Source organism: Epargyreus clarus, unplaced genomic scaffold (genome assembly GCF_041222505.1).
Source record: "Epargyreus clarus isolate Ecla_fem2 unplaced genomic scaffold, WU_Ecla_fem_2.2 ptg000024l, whole genome shotgun sequence".
In the NCBI taxonomy this organism is placed as follows: domain Eukaryota; kingdom Metazoa; phylum Arthropoda; class Insecta; order Lepidoptera; family Hesperiidae; genus Epargyreus; species Epargyreus clarus.
This window is the reverse complement of record NW_027332231.1, coordinates 2,572,339-2,592,607: the sequence shown is the minus strand read 5'-3', so window position 1 is coordinate 2,592,607 and position 20,269 is coordinate 2,572,339. Positions and strand designations below refer to the sequence as shown.

The 20,269-nt window shown below is 34.0% G+C and overlaps 2 protein-coding genes across 2 annotated transcripts in view; one reads left to right on the top strand and one right to left on the bottom strand.

Moving 5' to 3' along the window:
- Positions 1–20,269, bottom strand: part of LOC140752147 (zwei Ig domain protein zig-8) — a 340,703-nt gene that overhangs the window by 194,908 nt on the left and 125,526 nt on the right. The window lies entirely within an intron of this gene.
- LOC140752143 (synaptic vesicle glycoprotein 2B-like) overlaps positions 13,414–20,269 on the top strand; it is a 43,017-nt gene continuing 36,161 nt past the window's right edge. Inside the window, exon 1 of the mRNA XM_073086325.1 lies at positions 13,414–13,529. Coding sequence (XP_072942426.1) covers positions 13,493–13,529 — 37 coding nt within the window. The 5' untranslated portion in view covers positions 13,414–13,492. The remainder of the gene's footprint in view (positions 13,530–20,269) is intronic.

Sequence of the window (20,269 nt, the reverse complement as noted above, 5' to 3'; positions counted from 1 at the left end):
TAAATAACAAACAGACCCATGTCATATTTTTTCAGGTCAGATATTTCTTGTTTAAATACTTCCGAAGACGCCTTTCCAAAGGGCTGATAAAACATTACCAAAACAATGAGGCACCCGAGATAAAGATCCTATCCTTGAGAAAATATCTGCAGGAGATTGATAAATAACAAACAATAAAGGAATCAATGGGTAAATTATACAAATAATATCAGGAAGCGACTGTTAGCACGCTTGGCTTGATATCTGGGTCAAGATATTATTCCTGTCTGGTTCCAGTCAGTTTTAAAGTTGATTCTGGCTACATCTTTTGTTTGTAAAGGCTAAGTTTTTACATATAATAAAATCTTATAACATTCCGTGTACAGCGCCATCTACATTAAAAAATAAAACAGGAAAGTTTTATTGATTGACGCGGTTATTATCAAGGGGTACCAAATTTAATCAAATATTACAGGATGAAGAAAATAGGAATGATAATATTAACGTACCGATTTATTCAAACTTGATCTTGGAATTCAGTTATTTCAGTAGCTCACCTAAATTGCTAGCATTAGCTTATAAAACATAACATCATTCATACAAATACACGCACAAATTAACAATGTTCATTCCATCTAATATACTCGTATTTATACTTTAGTATATAAAATTGGCTGCTAAAGACGTATTATTGCGTCTCATCAAGTAAATTAATAAAAATCATTAATTGAAGCTTGCGAAGAAAATAATAGACACTCAAAGTATCATATCTTAATCAGAATTAATATTGTAATAATTGTCAATATTTTATTCCTATCATAAGCACATATCACCTTTTATACATCAAATCCAGTGGATTAATAATATAATCTTCTTTTATCTACTATGACACTCGTTTAAACATTTATGAAGTTACTGTACTCAACAAGGCTTTCATAATCCCATCTCGTAATGGTATCATAACTTTAGCTTAGTGCAGTCCTTTTGTACTTGGGATGCAGTCTAAACAATGTATTTTATTACGAGAAAATATGTTTTCCGTACATTCCAGTTTTCATTGAACAAATACGAGGTCGCTCAACGCAGTTGTAAGGAGTAATTCCATTTTAATCAAATTCGAAACAGTTTTCGCTTGCGTGACATGTTATAATAGTTTTTAGTTTAGAGCTCGCTTCTAGCTTAGTTTGTAAACGTAATAATGTTTATGTCGGGTTTTTACGTCCATCGTATTCTAAATTATTGAGATGTTATAAGTCGTACAGGCTTACCGACTAATGGGTTTGGTAATTAAAAGAAAATATATATCAATAAAGCATCTTGTTTCAACTGTGAATAAAATATTAAAGATAGTTCGGCTATCTACATTTTAATTGTCAAGTATTAGATGGGTAAGCACTTGGTGTTCTATTAATTAGACTAAATTGACCTGGTATTCGGGCTACCCCGTTATAACGGCAATGACGGATTTTTCCGTTTCCAGACTTATGTCTTTAAGAAAATTACTTATCAAGCTCCGTTATAATTGACATACATTTAAATAGATAAAACAATACAATTATATTCCGATACATAATAAGGGCGTACAAACTTCCTTTCATTAAATTTTCTCAATTCAAACCTCTTTTAGTGAAGCGCTTGCTTCGTGCTTAGTTTTGTTTGAAAACCCAGTGAATGGTTACGTCGTGTATTCACGTCCACATTCGTGTTTCTAGGTCGCCGGCCCGTTGTTTACGTCGCTAAGTCGGACAAAACTACTAGTTAAAAGAAAGACGGGATATATTCCATGTTTGGGATAAGAAAAACGTGATTTTTATGTGGGAGTGGAGTTTTTTGTTTTAGAAAAGTTTGACGATATTTTGAGGCGGATTTTTTGAAATATTGCACAAGAAAAAGTCTGTCCAGAATATTTTACGTATATTTAATAAAAATAGTTTAAAGGTTTATTATTAGTTTATTCAAGTTACTAGTTCTAACCAATAAATTATATTGTAAGGGGAATTAATTAATTTTCATTAACATTTACCATTATAATTATAAATAATTAGAATATTATAAGTACTTAATCTATATTAAGTCTATAAATAATATGTCGTTATGTTGGTCTGATCACCACCTTTAGACACTATACATCAAACACTGCACAAAACAATAAAAAAAGTAGCTGTACATAAATTGAAAGAAATTTTTCCACAAAAAGTATATTTTATGCAACTGAAGTCAACAAACTAAAATGCGGACCAAACCGAATACCCGTCGTTCAAATGTACCAAAGTTATTCCAGTTTGTAGGATGCTTAAAACTTATCGCTCTATCCCGGATGAAACTTGGATTGTGAATGATGAATAGTCTAGGGTTGGCTATCTGAGATCGATAGTCGAAGTATCGATTTTTTGGATCGATCGATCCAGTGAATCGATATTTCCACCTATAAAATCGAAATTCGATTTTTTAAGTTGATTGAATATTAATAAACGTGTTATAGACTCGCTAGTATCGCTGACGGATGCGTATTTTAGTGATTTTTTGGTCCTAACAACCTCTTTTTTTCGCTAGCAATCCAGAGTGCAATCCTGAAAAGATCGAGGATCGATTTCTGGAGAATCGATTATTTAGCCCTCGATTTATTTGAGAATCGATTTATCACACTTCGATTCGAATCGATTCTAGAATTTATCTTCTTCGGAAAGAATCGAAGAAAATAAATTCTATGACATCCCTAGAATAGTCGGATAATTTTAAGGAACTTACCTTATGGAGAATCTGAAATTCAGATTCAACAATATTCCGGTAAGTCTGACTTCTTGTTATTAGAGTAAATAGTTTTTGCTAGTACGTATAGAATATTCTGGTCGAGATAATATTGGTAGATGAACTGTTTAGGTTTGAAATTAATTCATGAATAAGTTTACAGTGAATTAACCTATTTAAGTGTTCCAGTATACAAGATTAGGTTCTTACGCATTGATAACTACATTGTTTTGTATTTACTAAACCAGAAATTCAAAAATGTTACAGAAATATACTCGAGGTCGGATCCACGACAAATTAAGGGAAGCATAGGTTTGAGGTTGACCTCTCAGAGAAAAGGAAAATCTGCTGAGTCTTCCCTCAAAGTGAGGAGCGTTTGGGCTATGGTCCACAGCGCTAGTCACATTTGGACTTTTTTGATTCAAACTTTTTAACACACTCAGTATTTATGAAGTTGTTTTCCTAAAATGTTTCCCTGTTTATGCAAGAATTGATTTGAAATACGCGCATGACATCATCCAGACATTCGACCCTCGGACATTCTTAATCAGAATTAAGAGGACAAACATAAAACCACCTTGTAAATAAAGTTCAGATTAAAAAGCTCTAAAACTTTACTATTGTGCGTAGGCTCACTTTAATTTTAACATAAATTGGGCAAAAAAACATTACGTTGCTGGAAGTGTAATGAAAGTTTTTAAACCGCCCAAAGGATTTCTTAAACCGGAATTCGATAGGGTTTTACGATGCAGTCGTCGAATAGCAACGAAATCGACCCATCGGGAATTGAACTTGGAACCCTTGGCAACAGCAGCAGGGACTGGTAAATCTTATTATGTTTTATGTGAAAGTCACCAATGGCCATGCAATCCACCTGACCCTAAGGGCAAACGAGGCGGCAATGTGGGCTGTGGCTCGTGAACACAGCTAGAACATATCAAATCTAATGAAGTTTTTAGATTCACACATGATTAGCCGTTCTTAAGAAGTAAGCTAAAATGCCCTATATAAATATTTTGCCTTATATTATTATAACGCAAAAACGTATAGGTAAAGCAGTTGTAATGGTAGCTAAGTATAATATTTATTTAGTTTTACAATAGTTGAGAACAGATTTTTTTTGTAATGCCTATAGGTAATTATACGTATTGAGCTGACGTGTTTTATAATTATTATTGATTGGTTTTATAGTTATTAGTGTTGAGCGATATAGACCTTACACAGGCCTCGCACGCCTGCCTAACTATATAGTGCACTGTTTTATGTATATAATTGTAATAGGTATTAATTGTATAACATAATCCTGACTGGGAGCAGATGAAAGGTAAAACCACCAACCTTGCCTTCCAATATAATCTGTAGTCTCGAATCGATTCATTGATGAAGCACACAACGTTGTTACTAAGCACTAAGTACACTTGTATTAAGCACGACCTGGTCTTCCTTAGGAGAAGTATCTATACACTTCACAAAGTACACGCGGTAGCACGGCTAGTCAACGTGGAATAGGCGCGAGAGGGCACATACAATATGTTTGTGCGTTCACACTGAGCGCAAAACGGCGACTGACAAGAAACGACATTAAATGACAACGTAGAAAATTTACATCTACCTACGTTTAAGATGACAATTTTATTGACTAATTTCTCTTAATTAACCAAATAATCTATCTCATAGAACAGCTTGTTCCGGGTTCGATCCCCGGCCATCCAGAAATCTAAATTATAAATTTTGAATTCTGTTCTGGGTATTTGTGTGTTTGTCTATGTGTAACACATGACAAACACGACACAGAGTGCTAGTGTGGAGCTATGATTGAATGCGTCTTCTATACCACAAAAGCAGAGGTGATTTAAACAAACATTGAGCTGAGATTCATTACCCCAGCTCAAGGTAACCTACTGACACGGAGATGCCGACGCAACAGTAATCACTTTTTCTTGCTTCACGCTCCAAATATTTGCACCCTAAGCATCACAAACAATGGGTACAAAGTGTGAAAAACTGTGAAAAACATTATCCATACCGCCTTTATTCTTGTTTACACGGGTTTTTGAAGAACCCTTCGTGGGTTGATTAGAGGTAACAATAGTCAAGTATTTCTTAATGTGTGTTGGTTTGAAGAATATGGCAAGCGATGAAAAATATATTTGCCATTTATAATCAAGTAGTTATCAAGTTAGACAATAGTCCAACAGCAAAAGGGCTAAGTACAAATTGGTACATTTCTTTGAGAACTACGTGTATTTTAAAATGTTTCAAACTTGTAGATTATGTAGTGACTTGTAGATTTCATTTATTTAGATTATGCGATTTGTGTAAAAATACTTTTTTTTTCATTTACATTACATACTTTACATTTATCAGTAAAATATTCGATTTGTAATACGCATGAAACAAATAAAAAATCGGAATTGCGTACTTGGAACCTCACTATGAGACGTCAAAATATATTACATGTTATTATTTGGTTATTATATAACCCTGTAAAAAAAAACTTTCGTAAATTAGTATTTTAATTGAACGGCTATGATGAAAGCATAATCACAATTAAAGAGTACTAAAAATATTTCAGAAGCTAAAAATAGACTCCTATTATAGATAGCATGCGGTTCTCAAAGTGGGCATCTCGCCGCCTCATTATCATAAAAAAGTTTTTCCAAACCCCGTTCGAGTTAACCCACTGACCCGCAGCTTGTGACAGAAAGGCAACCTTTGGCAACGTTACAGTAATTACTTCTGCCTGCCTTTCCAACGTAACTTTGTCCACAGCGTCCCAAAATTGAGTGGACTAATAGCCTTTGCACTCAAAATTGACCCGATTATGGCGAAAACATTTTACAGTAAAAATTTGACTTTCATTGCTTTGTTACACTTTGTTATGTTACATCAAAGTGCTTGTTTATTAGGCGGTATCAAATATAGAGGTAGTGATATTAAAGGGAGAAATAACATATAATAGTACCATTCAACAGGAGTAAAAGAGAAAACTGTACTCCCATTTAATTAAGAATGTACTCGTAGCTACATAGATATTTAAAAACTTAAATATATTTTTCTTATTCTTTCTCATCTTATTTATATCGTTTTTAACGTGAATAGATTTATTCAACCTTTCCTTTAGGGTTTTAGTTATTATTATTTAGCCTGAATTACTACTTTAGTTACCCAAAAAGAAAGAAAACATATTTCTCAATCGAAATAGAAAACTACATTTTATAGGCCTTTAACCCTAAACGTATACCGATTACGCTACATAATGTTGTATCACCATGGCCAATTGAGTCAAACCCTTTTAATTCTGACAAAAAACTGTTTTACATCATCGGGGGAGTTCAACCTTATGTGTTGACTTGTTAGGTGGGCGACTTGCGACTGGAAATTGCGACTTGGTCGGATATGTTGAGTTTGTTTCAAGACAATAAGAACTTTTTTACTAGAGCTATTTGTTTATTATTGTGATCTAAGAATACATTATACTCATGTAGAGCAAATTTCATTATAAATATTTACTTCATATATTAATATCGTTGTTGAATCAAAGAAATTCAAATCAAATATAATGAATTCCAAATAAAATTTGTTTTCTTTAATAATACAACGTTTTTCTAAAACAAAAAAAAAATACAGAGATGAGTTGAAAATCGTACGCCACGAAAGTCAATATTAAACTGCGCGTTCTTTATCTCGCGTTTTATATCTCAATTTTCCTTTCCCCGAGATGGGTTCGAACCCGCGCCTCGATATCAATCTAGACGGCGGAGTTAATGACACGTGGTTAGTATACGACTCTATTTGGGCGGCGCCTGTAAAAAGATATGGTGTTTTGTTATATAAAGTGGGTAATATCTTTCGGTGTATCGCAAGGGAGCTATTTGGGCCCGGTTATCCTTTCAAATATATTTTTATATTTACTGATTTTGTGAGTTGCGTAATTGGAAATCATATAGTAAAAAATGGTTATTGGTTTTATAAAGGGGTTACTACCTTCTGCTAACTGGTAGTGCCACCGTATCACGTATTTTTGCCACAAGTAGTGAAGTAAGTAGTGAAGCACTATTTTGTTCGACTTTGAAGTGTCTGGCAAAGAAAGATACTTACACGAGGTTACTATCCATACCTAAACTAAATTAATGCGTTATTACTTATTTGTGGTGTTTTCTTATTTCGGGTTAATCGGAGACCATGAGTGGAAATGACAATTCACCGTGTTAATTTGACATGAAAAAATATATATTATTGTTGTAATTTTTTATATTGCTTTTTCCAATGCATGCTTTTGGCAGGTGATAAAATAAGATAAAATAAAGAAACTCTTTCATTATCATACAACATATAAAATAAATTATACATATTAAGTTAAGAAGTTTCTTAAAATAATGGGACCTAATAATGAATAATGAAGTTTTATTTATAAATATTTAACTAAAAAGACTAATATTTTGCAAAAAGCCACAAATAATAATTTACGTAACCAATGTTACCAAAAGACACGAATTCCGCAAAGTTTTAATGAGTTTTTTTGGTCGTGTCATTTCTAATCCTGATATTTATTTCAACCCAATTATATTATAATATCGTAATATTATAATCTCTTCTTTCTATAGAACCACATCATTAGGTAACTTTTATCTTCTCATAAGTTGCAAATATTTATATATTTTTTTCTTTTAAACGTTATTTTAGTTTCGTTTTTTTTTATTATAGAGGTGAAAATGTTAATATAGAGGTTAAATTAACCGTTTTTTATATTCAGTTATTGGAAAGTATCCTCCGAGCTACGCTCAGCTGTAAATAATAAAGCGTAAACGTAAATAAAGCGTAATGTTACTATAATTTATTTTGTTTGTTCTTGGAAAAGCTTCATAATTAATCCATATGCAATTGATATATTAATTACTTCTGTCCTACAAAATATGACCAATTATAGTATAGTATAGGTAGTATCCAATTATAGTATAGGTAGTATCTAAATCTCTTCTCGGTTCGACTCCGGTGGCACCACCGACATTTATTTCTGCCTTATGACAGCAGCGTTACGCACTGTTGTCTTCTGATTTGAAGGGCGTGGAAGGGGCTTATATAATAAACACGAACTTAATCTTAAAGCGTGGCATTCTAATTCAACCTTTTATGTAATATAGGAGTAGCAAACGAGCATGAGTCCACCTGATGGTAAGTGGCTACTGCTGCCTATGGATAGAGCAACCCCAGATAGGATATGATATTCATACGTGAGATCCACCAGAGATGCGCCGCTACCCCTGAGGACTGAGCTTGAACGCCGAGGAGAAGTATGTCTCTTACTACACCCTTAGAACCAGAATACATATTTAACACTGATGTTATGAGGCAGAAATTGGTGTGGCACTGGTACCGCCGGAGTCGAACCACAAAGGGTTCTACCACCTTCAAAATTACAGATCAAGGGCTCGAACACAAAACTGCGATGCGACGCGATGCGAATTCGCAACGCAGAAAATTGCGATGCGAATTGCTGCGATGCGATATCGTGCGGCGTAGTGTCTCTCAGGGTGACCAACAACAACAACCACTGTGCGATGCGAATCAATTCGCAAGTTCTTGCGATGCGTCGAGGGAGCTCGCAGATTTTAGCGATGCGACGTCGCATCGGAGTTTTGTGTACGAACCCTTAGGTACATGGTGGCAGTTGTTAAGCGTCATGGAATGCGTGTTCGATTGTTTCTGTAGTATAAAAGAAGATTGAATTGATTTTTAAAATACTATTAAGTAAATACGCTTGAATTAAATTTTAAAAAGCTTAACCCTAACCCGCGTTTACTTAAGGGTTCCACAATACGCCAAGATTATTTTGCGTGGAACATGTTTTTGCAGCTTAAGCCTGCTTCGAGCAAATTTATAGCGTTAAGAGAGTTGAGACCAGTCTTAGAGTGGGGTTACCATAAAATTGCTGGAATCTTACGGAAATAAAATTATGTAGACGTTGTAAATAAGCTGGGTGGCCTGAAACAGGCGTGAATGTGTTCTACCACCTTATATAAATATATTTCTATTCAACATAAATTAATTTAGATTCGATATTAGTAAATAAAAGTGTTAGTTTCAGAATTTGTGCTTCGTTTCAAGTAAAACTCCTATTTTATAACTAAAATAGGGATCGAGCTATTTACATTGATACGATAAATTTAATATTTACTGAGGTTATCTTTTATGTTTTCTTGTCTATTTCTTTATAAAAAACTTTAAGAACAACATATAAAAGAAATCAAGTAACACGCTCGGCAACACGAACCAACTCGACTCGACTCTTTAACTTTAAACGATTTATATATACGAAACATATATTTACTTTGTGAACGTAGCTAATTTTCTTATATTTGTCCTCCGTCTCCAATTCTCCAGGTGTTCCTACATCTAACATATCAGCACATACGATTGTACGCAGCCCCAGGTGTAGCCGGGCGGCATAATGGGCTCCATTAACAAATGATTAATACCCTGTAATGTTTGTTTCAAACACCCATTGTGACTTTGAAACGAGGTGTTTATTGTACGTTCATGATTGCTGACCGGCTAATTGGAATCTAGACTCAAAAATGTCCAAGCTACAAAGCTAGCTACAAAATGTGAACGTATTTCTAATGCGCGATACTTGTTATGTTTTCAAAAATGTTTGCTTGGCAACGAGGTGTTTATTTTTCATAATTATCGAATTATTGGCAATGACCAGCTAATTGCATTATGGATTCAACTATGTCCAAACTACAAAGCTAGCTGCAAAATTTGAACGTGCTACAATTGCACGCTAATTCTAATTTCCTCAAATATTGTGAAGTTAAAATGAGGTGTAAATAAATCAACCAAGACGCTTACCTACTTGACACAATCCTTCCTTTTAGCTTTAAATTATACTTATTTATTGACATTGTAGCAAGCTTTCTTGCAATTGTCTTTAGTTAACAATTCTCAAGGTGTTCCTATGTCTAACATATCAGCACATACGATTGTACGCAGCCCCAGGTGTAGCCGGGCGGCATAATGGGCTCCATTAACAAATGATTAATACTCTGTAATGTTTGTTTCAAACACCCATTGTGACTTTGAAACGAGGTGTTTATTGTACGTTCATGATTGTTAGGTTATTAACCAACTATATGGACAAGCTAATCGAAGTCTGGACTTCAAAATGTCGCAACTGAAAGAGCTACAAAATTTGAACGTGCTACAATTCCGCGCTGATTGTAATTTCCTCGAGCACTTTGACTTTCAAATTAGGTTTTAGTTATACGTTCATGATTGTTTGGTTATTAACCAACTATATGGACAAGCTAATCGAAGTCTGGGCTTCAAAATCTCGCAGTCGAAAGAGCCACAAAATATAAAAATGCTGTACCTAATGGTGCGCCAGATTATTTGCGCGAATAGCACTGAAATCAAAGTGGTTTTGACGTTTGTTTGTTTGTTTTTTTGTTTATTGTTGTGTATGACATATGTATGATATGTTTGTAATGGAAACAATTAGAAAACTTGCGTTGTTAGTTAATATGAGTTTGTGACGGACAAATATGTTTAAATGAATATAATTTTCGTAGGTTCTTCTAAATGAATGACATAAAATTGAATTTCATCTATTTCACACTTATTAATTTAATCTAAGCTGTGTCTAAATTCAACTATTTTAGTATTTACGTAAACTTTTATAAATAGGTTTACTTAATATTGTAAGTTTAGTTGTGAACTGATTACATTACACTTATAATATCAATAGTTTAAATTTATATAGCAATATAAATTAGATTTTCATTTAGCTAACATTTTCACCGAGATAACTTCTAAGTACAAAGTAAAGTCTACTAACTAACTAACTAAAGAGTTAAATATTATAATAAATTGCGGTACCTACAATTCATCTACGTAGTTGTCAGACTTGTCTTGCGGCTTGTTTTATTAATTCAAAGTTTAAGCTAAAGCCAAAACAGAAATTTCCAGTTAAAATTAACAAGTTTTCGCATGCAAATGAGTCTAGACCGTCAGTGTACTGGGTACCTTAGTTAATCCCAAGTGGCGCTCCGTCAGAGTAACTCGACCACTGGCTCTATGGAAACTGATAAGGAACTTGTCTTACAGCGGAGAGGTTAGCGATAAGCGATACATTTTTTGGCAATGAACGATAAACGCATAAACAATACGCTATTTTCATGCTTTGTTAGTAAATGTTAAGCCGTCGGTTTCGGTGTATGTAGCTAAACGTTCTTGGAGATCCAAGTAACAATTTTGGACAGGACATATTTCTCCACCACTAGACTACTTCGATATCAAAACTGGGACAAGATCCTGTACCTACTATAACGATTGCATCACATTCAATTGTTTCAATCAAAAAAATGTAATATTAACGTAATGTAGAGTCATGTTTTGCTAGCAGTATTTTTTGGAATGCTCCTTTCAGATGAACACAATATTACAGTAGAATTAAGTATAAGATTTCGCCAGCATCCTTGTTTTACAACCCTAATATACTGTAATGTAAATATGAGCATCAAAACTTAAGGTAACACAGATAATAAATGACAAATTTAGACACATACCAGTATGTTAGTTTTTATATATTGGAATAGCTTTTAGCCTGTGGTAAAACAGGTACCTTATTCCGCAATATACGTCATATGTATTATAAGTAGGTACAGGCTATTACAAGCCAACGTCTGGTCAAAAGTCGCCTCTGCAAGAATTGCATATAAGATCCAGTCTATATTATTCTGTTTATCTTCGACAATCTATTCTCATCATTGAATTCTATTAGAAAAATAAGAAAGAAAGAAAATTGTTCGTAAAATCCAAACGTCAGTTTAAGGTGTCAGTCTATCTGTCTGTCTGTTTTAGTTTAAAAGAGCTTTTTAGACCCGCTGATTTTTAATGATAAATTGTAATTACGGTACGGTAGATATTTTGGTAGGATATAAAATAATAAAAAAGCAACAGTATTTACACGAATACTCAGCCGGGGATTAAACTTGGAACCCTTGGAACACACTACCAATAATTTAATTTAATAACCATAAAAAGGATAATTTTTATGATTAAAGTATAAAACACCACATCTACATAATACACTTCTTTCTGGACCCTTCGGTTCTATAACTAGAAAACTAACCGGTTGTACATAACTGATTATTTTATTTCCGTAAACATCTTTCAGATCTAACCCCTATTATGAGAAAGAAAATTTACTATTTCCTACGATTCAATTTCCTGTGATTGTATCTCTATAATATAGTAAATATTTATGTACCTACACTTTTATATAAATTGTAGTAGCAAATGTGAACCAATGATGGTAAGTATGTAGAGTAAACTCTTGATGGTAAGTGTTGAAGGTGGTAGAACCCTTTGTGGTTCGACTGCGGCGGCACCACCGTCACACCTATTTCTGCCTAACAACAGCAGTGTTAGGCGCTGCTGTGTTCCGTTTTGAAGGGTGTGGTAAGGGAGACATACTCTTCCGAGGCGTTCCAGCTTAATCCTCAGGGGTAGCATCTATGGCTGACCTCTGGTAAGAATATCTAATCCTATCTGGGGTTGATTACAGATGTTCATGGGCGGCAGTAGCCACTTACCATCAGGTGGACTGCATGCTCGTCTGCTACTCCTCTATCACATAAAAAAACAAAAAGTGATCACTGTTGTGTCGCTCATGGACATCTATAATCAACTCCATATGAAACAAGGTTTCTACCTGTAGCCGGTCACAGAAATAGTCCTCGCCAAACTTGTAGTCCGCTCTGAACTTGTTGCGCACAAGCATATATTCCGTAGCACCGTAAGGGCGTACCAAATCACCCCCTCAACAGGGGGATGATAGATATTTTTAATATTTGTTCATTATTTTATTATGTTTTAAATAACATTATGAATAAATATCAAGAATCCGGGGGGTATTTACCACCTGAGAATCTACCCAGGCAAAGAGGGTATCCTCGAGACCCGAAATTCCATGCCCACCGCCCCTATGTTAACATTGCCTTAGCATATGAGAGACCCGGAGGGTATGACGTCCCGCTAACTGACTGACTAAGGGCGTACTTACGCAGCTACTCGTATGTACCCGTGGGTAGCTATGTACGGGAGGGTGCCGGGAGGGGTCCCGCGCTGTCTTCGTCCCACTAATATCTACAATTTGCTATTCGACGAGACTCGTCTCTATATTCAGAGCGGACTAGCAGTTTGGCGCGCACTACACCACTTTTGAGGATTGAGATGAACGCCTCTTATGTAATTCAGCCGACATCCACACCCTCCGACCGAAACTGAAGAACTACTTTGTGCCATAAATAATATAACAGTGCTAGTGGTGGTACCTCCCGGTGGAAACGTATTGGTTCTACCACCTATGAATTATATAATTATATGAAACCAATACCAAAAATACAATTAAAACACAATTGCGACATATTGCGCCAAAATTTCAAATCAGCTCGCAATTATTTATTATCATTGATATTTACATGAGGATTTGATCTCATTTTTATCTAGTGTACAAGACAAATTCACTCAGACCTACCGTGTTGGAAGACTCCTATATAAGCAATAAGAAGTCGTGATTTATTAAGAACACCAGAGCTCAAGTTAGACTGGTTTGCTACAAGGTTAATGTACATAAGATAATTGGGTTTAGTGATGATATTACGAAGATGCTACAATAACGTGTATTGTTCAGTAGCAATTTATTAATTCATGTAATGTGGTGTAAATAGTATTGTAATTATTTTAATTTAAATTAAAGATGAGTGAAGTGAACTTGCCTGCGCTAGCTGACGAAGGTAAGTTAAGAGTTATTTAGATATATTGAGATAGATATTTAGAATGAGATAAGGATCTTCGTCTCCGTGTGTACTTTTAAAATATACGTCAACAATTCAAAATGTGAAAGATATAATATAATATATAAATGTATTAATGTATGACGATTACATTGCGTAACAAACACAATAATTACAGAAATATTATTAAAACAAAAAAACACACTAATAAAAATATAGTCTTTGTCTATATTATAAACATATGTAGCCGAATCCAACGACACCACAGATGTAAAAATCCGTTAAGCCATTTCAGATACTAAGAATGAGACTATCATACATTTATTTTGGTCGAAAAATATGACCCTACGCAATGAGGTAAAAATTAATGCACTTCAAGGTGGTAGAACCCTTTGTGGTTCGACTCCGGCAGCACCACCGCCACACCTATTTCTGCCTTATAACAGCAGTGTTTGGCGCTGCTGTGTTCCGTTTTGAACGGTGTGATAAGGGGGACATACTTTTTCGAGGCATTCCAGTTTAGTCCTCAGGGGTAGCGGCGCATCTGTGGCCGACCTCGTCCATATCCATCCCATCTATTTGACGTAGACAATGTCACCATTCCTCCATCGCACTACTCGCCGAAGGATGAAGTTCCATCCACACCAACTGGACCCGTGGCGGTCCTCCACGGTTCGGTTTGCACGGACGTTCTTGCCACGAACGTGCAAGATTAGGGTTTCTCGAAACAAAATTAGGGTTTCTCGCTTCGTTATCTATTTTAAATCAATGTCCTAAACGGTTTTCCAATAAAATAAAAGCACAAAATATTTTTTCTCTTATACTAGTATTACATCTAATATGCATTACATATTTTTAATCGTTTAGAAATTAAACCCAGTATTAAAATCAGTTCAATGTTTTATTTACAAAAATAGTATTTTACTCGTTACATTCGTTACTCCCAGAATATAATCTTATATTATATTTTTCTCTTGTCACAATGTTAGTCTCCGTACTCCTCCAAAACGACTTTACCAATTTTCACCAAATTTTATATGCATATTCAGTAGATCTGAGAATCGGCTACTATCTATTTTTCATACCCCTAAGTGATAAGGGTTGTTCACCCTTAACATTTTTTTAGTTATATCACAACACAACGTTTGCCGGGTCAGCTAGTTTTAATATAAAAAGCTTCACCTGAAAGCTTAGAATAGGCACCGCATCTAAAATAGTCCAAGCAATTACCTTTTGGGAACTAAAGCGAGCCTGCAATTAGCGAGCCCCGTAATTTGGGAATACGAATAGTCGTTCTATTCCCAGATACGAGGAAAACCAGTTTTTTAAATTCCCAAAATATCGCAGCTGAAAACCTGGATTAGCTTTTAAATTGGAAATGAAGAGCTAACGAGAATGCAGTTCATCTGGTGGTAACACATACATGACTAAATCTGTATAATATATTTTTAAATAAGTTTAAAAGGACCTATTTTTTGTCCCTTTCAAATGACCGCGTAATCTAATGTCAAGTAATGACTGTCGGTCACTGACAGTATAACTGACCCCAGATGAACCCGTACGGTTAATCTGGGGTCGGTCACAAATTGAAAAAAGGTGCATAAGTGTATTGAGTCTGCAAATTATTTCCGACTTCATTTTGTGTATCATTTCAAAATACCTATTAAGAGGTAAGTAAAATTAGGTATCGATAGGAATGCGGTTGCTATAGTATGAGTTAGAAGATGCAGTTTGCAAATTGCAGTTCCTATTCAGCGTCCCTGTTAATAATGTCTTAAAGTAGTATAATCTATTATTGTTAGTTTATTGTTGTAATCACGTTGTAATGATTATCCCATTAACCCATTATTATCCCACTGCTGGGCACGGGTCTCCTCTCAGAATGAGAAGGATTAGGCCATAGTCCCCCGCGCTGGCCAAGTACATATTGGTAGACTTCACATCTTCACATAACTTTGAAATTTTTGTTATAAATCTCTCAGGTATGTATGTTATCCTCACGAGGTTTTTCTTTGCCGTTTAAGCAAGTGACCATGAATTTATAATACGCACATAACTTAGAAAATTAGAGGTGCGTGCGTGCCTGGGATTTGAACCTCGGACTCTTCGATCGAGAGGCCGAGTTTCTTAACCACAAGGCTGTCACTGCCACTTGCCATTATTTTTATATATAACTCGACATTGGCTTTATACTAAAATAGAGGAAGTCTCGTAAATTTCACAACGAATAAAATATAACAAAAGTGGCCATTTCGCAAAAATGTCCGTTCGGTGATGGTAGCCGCCACTTCGTACGTTATTTAGTGGTCACGTTGCTAAAAACGGCTATAGACTAACCTAATAAAACTATGAACCTTAAACTGAAAATAGGAACCGTTTTTGTGTGATTCTGATGGAATAAAAACTATATAAATAACTTGTTTTGCGGTCTGATAGAATACAATGAAATAGTTGAAATAGAATAGAAGAAGGAGTTGAACGGGTTCTACCAACCCGTTCAACTCAGGAGGTACAACCAACGCGCCTATTTCTTCCATATAAGCAGTGTGTAAGAGAGAATTTTCCAAATATAAATCTTGCAGCTTTGAAATAAAATAACAAATTAATAACATTAGTTGACTCATTTTCCAACAATATTTAAATAATAAAATATGAAACATAATTTAATTTTGCCTAATCAGAGTATAATGATTCCGTGCTTTAACTGACTCGTGCTTTAATTTAAAAACAAATTCGTAATTCATTGCTATTTAATTTTGTAAATCCTATGAAATAGATAATACAAATATAATTTAATGAAGAACAAAATTAGCGTACTGAATATAAAATAAGCGATAGTTGATTCGAAATAAATTCAATTAAGTATCCTATTGTCGCATTATAAAGCTAACATAATATCAATATAAATTAAAAGGAACACGGTGAAATTACCATAACACGGAATAGTTGTAAATTATTCGGCGCCCGTAAGTAGGCAATAAGCCTCGACTGAATAAATTTGAATCGGAATGAGCCAACGTTTGAATTTGCAATGTTATGCAGGTGGTGTCACTGTGGCTTCTTTTTCTTAAGCTTCAATATTTTATACTCACACAGAGAAAAACTGTAACTACTTAAAATTTATGATTTAAGATTTATGCTTTTAAATCTTCTCCACGTTCAAGGTGTAATAAAGCAACACTCATTGATATATCTGAATTACAATTTGAATTCGAATGAGCCAACGTTTGAATTTACAGTGTGGCAGATGGTGTCATGGTGACTTCTTTTTCTTAAGTTATTATCTCTTGTTCTAACATTGCGTACTCAAAATTTATGATATACTTTTAATTTTATACTTTTAAATTTTTACGATCTCCCCTTTTTATAGACTCATACTACATATATGCATATCATAGAGTACCCTTGATTGTATATCTTAAACTACAGTACACATAAAAAATACACAAATACCCAAACGCCTGAAAGTACATTTAATATATTTTATCTAATCATTTAGATAATATCTGCTTAACCAGTGATTGAACCGGGAAAGTACCAGAAGGAATAAGATTGCTTTAGTAATCCCGTCTCCACGCACGTTTCAATTTATCTATAAATTAAAATATCTTCTCGTCATATTCGTTAAATTAGTCTTAATCTGGTTCCTCGTATCGCAAATAAATTTGTAAGTCGGCTGACTTCAACTAATGTAATATAAACAAAACAGAACTTGATAGCCTTTGACATTTGATCAAAAAGTCAGCAGAAATTTGTTAAAAAGAAACATTATTTTAATTAATCTTAACCCAAATCACGCCATCTAATTGAAGAAGTCAAAGATCACAGTAAATTAAAGTCATTACTAACCAGAACTACGCTACACGGAATAGCTGTAAATTATTCGGTATCGGTAAGTGGGTAATAAGCCAGAGCTGAATAAATTGAATTCGAATGAGCACACGTTTGAATTGATAATGTTAGACTAGTTATTACTGATTTTTAGATTGAATTAAAAAACAAGGATGCAGTGAACCTGATGGTAAATGTTTTCTTGTAATAAACTCCATATAGAATATGGGTTCTACTTAAAACCGATCACAATTGCATTGCCATGAGCTAGTTGCCTTATATATAAGTTAGCTGGTCCACATAATAGTAATGTAGAAAATGACCACTACTGCTCAGGGACATCTAAGTATTATCATGTTTTCAATCAAGAATAGATAAGTTTTCCCTAAGGACCAAGTAAGAATGCCTCATTATCCATTTATTTACCGCATTCGTCAGACCAGTACCCTTACGTTTTTACAAAAATGACTGTTTTTGTATTTGTTTACGTATTGCCCAAACATCTCTAATCAGCGCGCCTAGCGGGCTGTATCAGAACTTGATTTCAAATGTATTGGAAATACGCAAAAGAATACAAAAACAGTAATTTTTGTGAAAACGCAAAAACTCATACTAAGGGTACAGAAAACAGAACTATATTTTAATTTAGATAGTACCGTCCGATAGTACCGTAAAACTACGAATAGTTCCTCTTTAGATCTAAAGAGGAACTACCTCTTTGGATTTACATAATTTGCATTGTTATCCTTGATAACTATGTAGGAACGCAGAGTTGTGTTTTTATAATATAGGAGTAGCAGACGAGCATGCAGTCCACCTGATGCTAAGTGGCTACTGCCGCCCATAGACGACAGTATTCAACCCCAGATAGCATATACTCCTACCTGAGGTCAGCCACAGATGCGCTGCTACTCTTGAGGACTAAGCTGGGACGCCTCGGAAAAGTATCCCTTACCACAACCTTCAAACCGGAACACAGTAGCACTTAACACTATTGTCATTAGGTAGATAGGTGTGGCGGTGGTGCCGCCGGAGTCCAACCACAAAGGTGTTTCTTTGACACCTAACATTTGAAATAACCAAAAAAGCAATATCAAAAAAATATTTCATCTACGAATTTACTTTCATCAGAACAAAATAAGTCATTAAAATATCTGAATATTATATTTCGTAAAATGATAATCATTATTCGTTATCAATATTTCGGTCGTTATTATATATTACGATCATACTCATATCATTATTGAAATAATTATCACAACAGTATTCATTTCACGTGGAATAATATTTAATTGAGTATAATTTATTGAGCGTGCACAGGGGGCCTACCCCCATCTTTTAAAAACCGTCATAGTTCCGGAATGTTTTATTTCAGTATTACATCAACATTATTTTGATTCGTACCACGACCTCCTTAAAACAATATTGTTTTATTCCTGCCGAGTGATGTAAAAGAATGAATAATTTGTCTATTCCTTATCCAAGAGAAAACGAGACATGAACACTAGAGTCTTCACTTTCGCACCATAGTCGTGATTGTGTTCCGGCATACGCAGTTAAACAGACTTACTTAATTTTGTTTGACATGTATTATTATTATTAATTAGATTAAGTAAATATTTAGACACCCTTATCCAGTTTTCGAGTTTCGATTAGTTTTATAAAAGTAACTGAAATTAACATATTTTGCGTAAAAAGTTAAATTTCGTGTACAATTATTTTTGGTTGAATATATTTTAAAACGTTATTCAAGTGTAACACTATTATCCAGTGCAAAGGAACGTTTGACGTTAATCGTCATGTAGCTTGGCGATTGCAAAATTTGACATAAGCACAACATTAAATTATGACATTTTGTGTCTAAAGTCACTTCATGGTACAAATTCGGTACAAAAGCATGAATGATTTCACACAAAACCGCTTGTTTTAATATTGATTAAACAATCTTACTTTAACGAGATCGTGGTACGAAATTTCGATGTATGATTTAAATAATATTGTTTTAAGAGATGGTAGTAACCCCCCAGTACAATACTGTGTATTTACTGAAAGTTTTAATTACTTATTATTATAATACTTTATTTGTATTAAATAATGACGACTACTGTTAATTTTATCTACTCCTTTAAAGTGTTATATCAAGGTCGTTTATATTTGATTAAGAGATAGTTAAATATACTGTTTAAAATTACATTCTTGTGTAATCCTTTGTAGTAAATAATCATTACTTTTTATACGTTACAACTATATTTTAAACGAATTTTAATCCAGTAAGTAATGATTGACAGCTTTAAAATTTGCATGTAATGTATCTAATAAATAATTATAACGGAACAATAACAATGATATGAAATTCTTCTCTTCTTTTTTAGTCTTATTATTGCTTGTATAAGTATTAATCAGGAGAATTATAAGTTTAAAATGATGTACATAATTGTAAGTGTATTATTAAACACTATAGAAAAACATTATTATTTTTACAACTCCTTGTCATAAGTTATAATTGAAAGCACGCAATGTAATGTGGACTGTAATGTTTTTTACGAATTTACAATCAATAAAACAATTTAATAACAGAAACCACATGTAAAATCGATCTTTAAAATCAGTCGAGCCAATAATTGCTTTCGAGGGACAATTTTCAAATTGAATATTCTATAGTTGAATATTCTATAGTTGGAAAATTGGGGAAATATTATAGGGGAAATTGAATATTCTATAGTTCTACACTAAACTCTTTTTATTTCTCGATATAAATATGTTACGTGTATTATTTTTAATTTGTGTATCCACAATGGAAATAATGAAGTAGGATCATGAGCGTACAAAAAATAATACTCATGTTATAAGTTGGTACAACATTTTTTTTTCATAATATGGGAGCAGACGAGCATGCAGTCCACCTGATG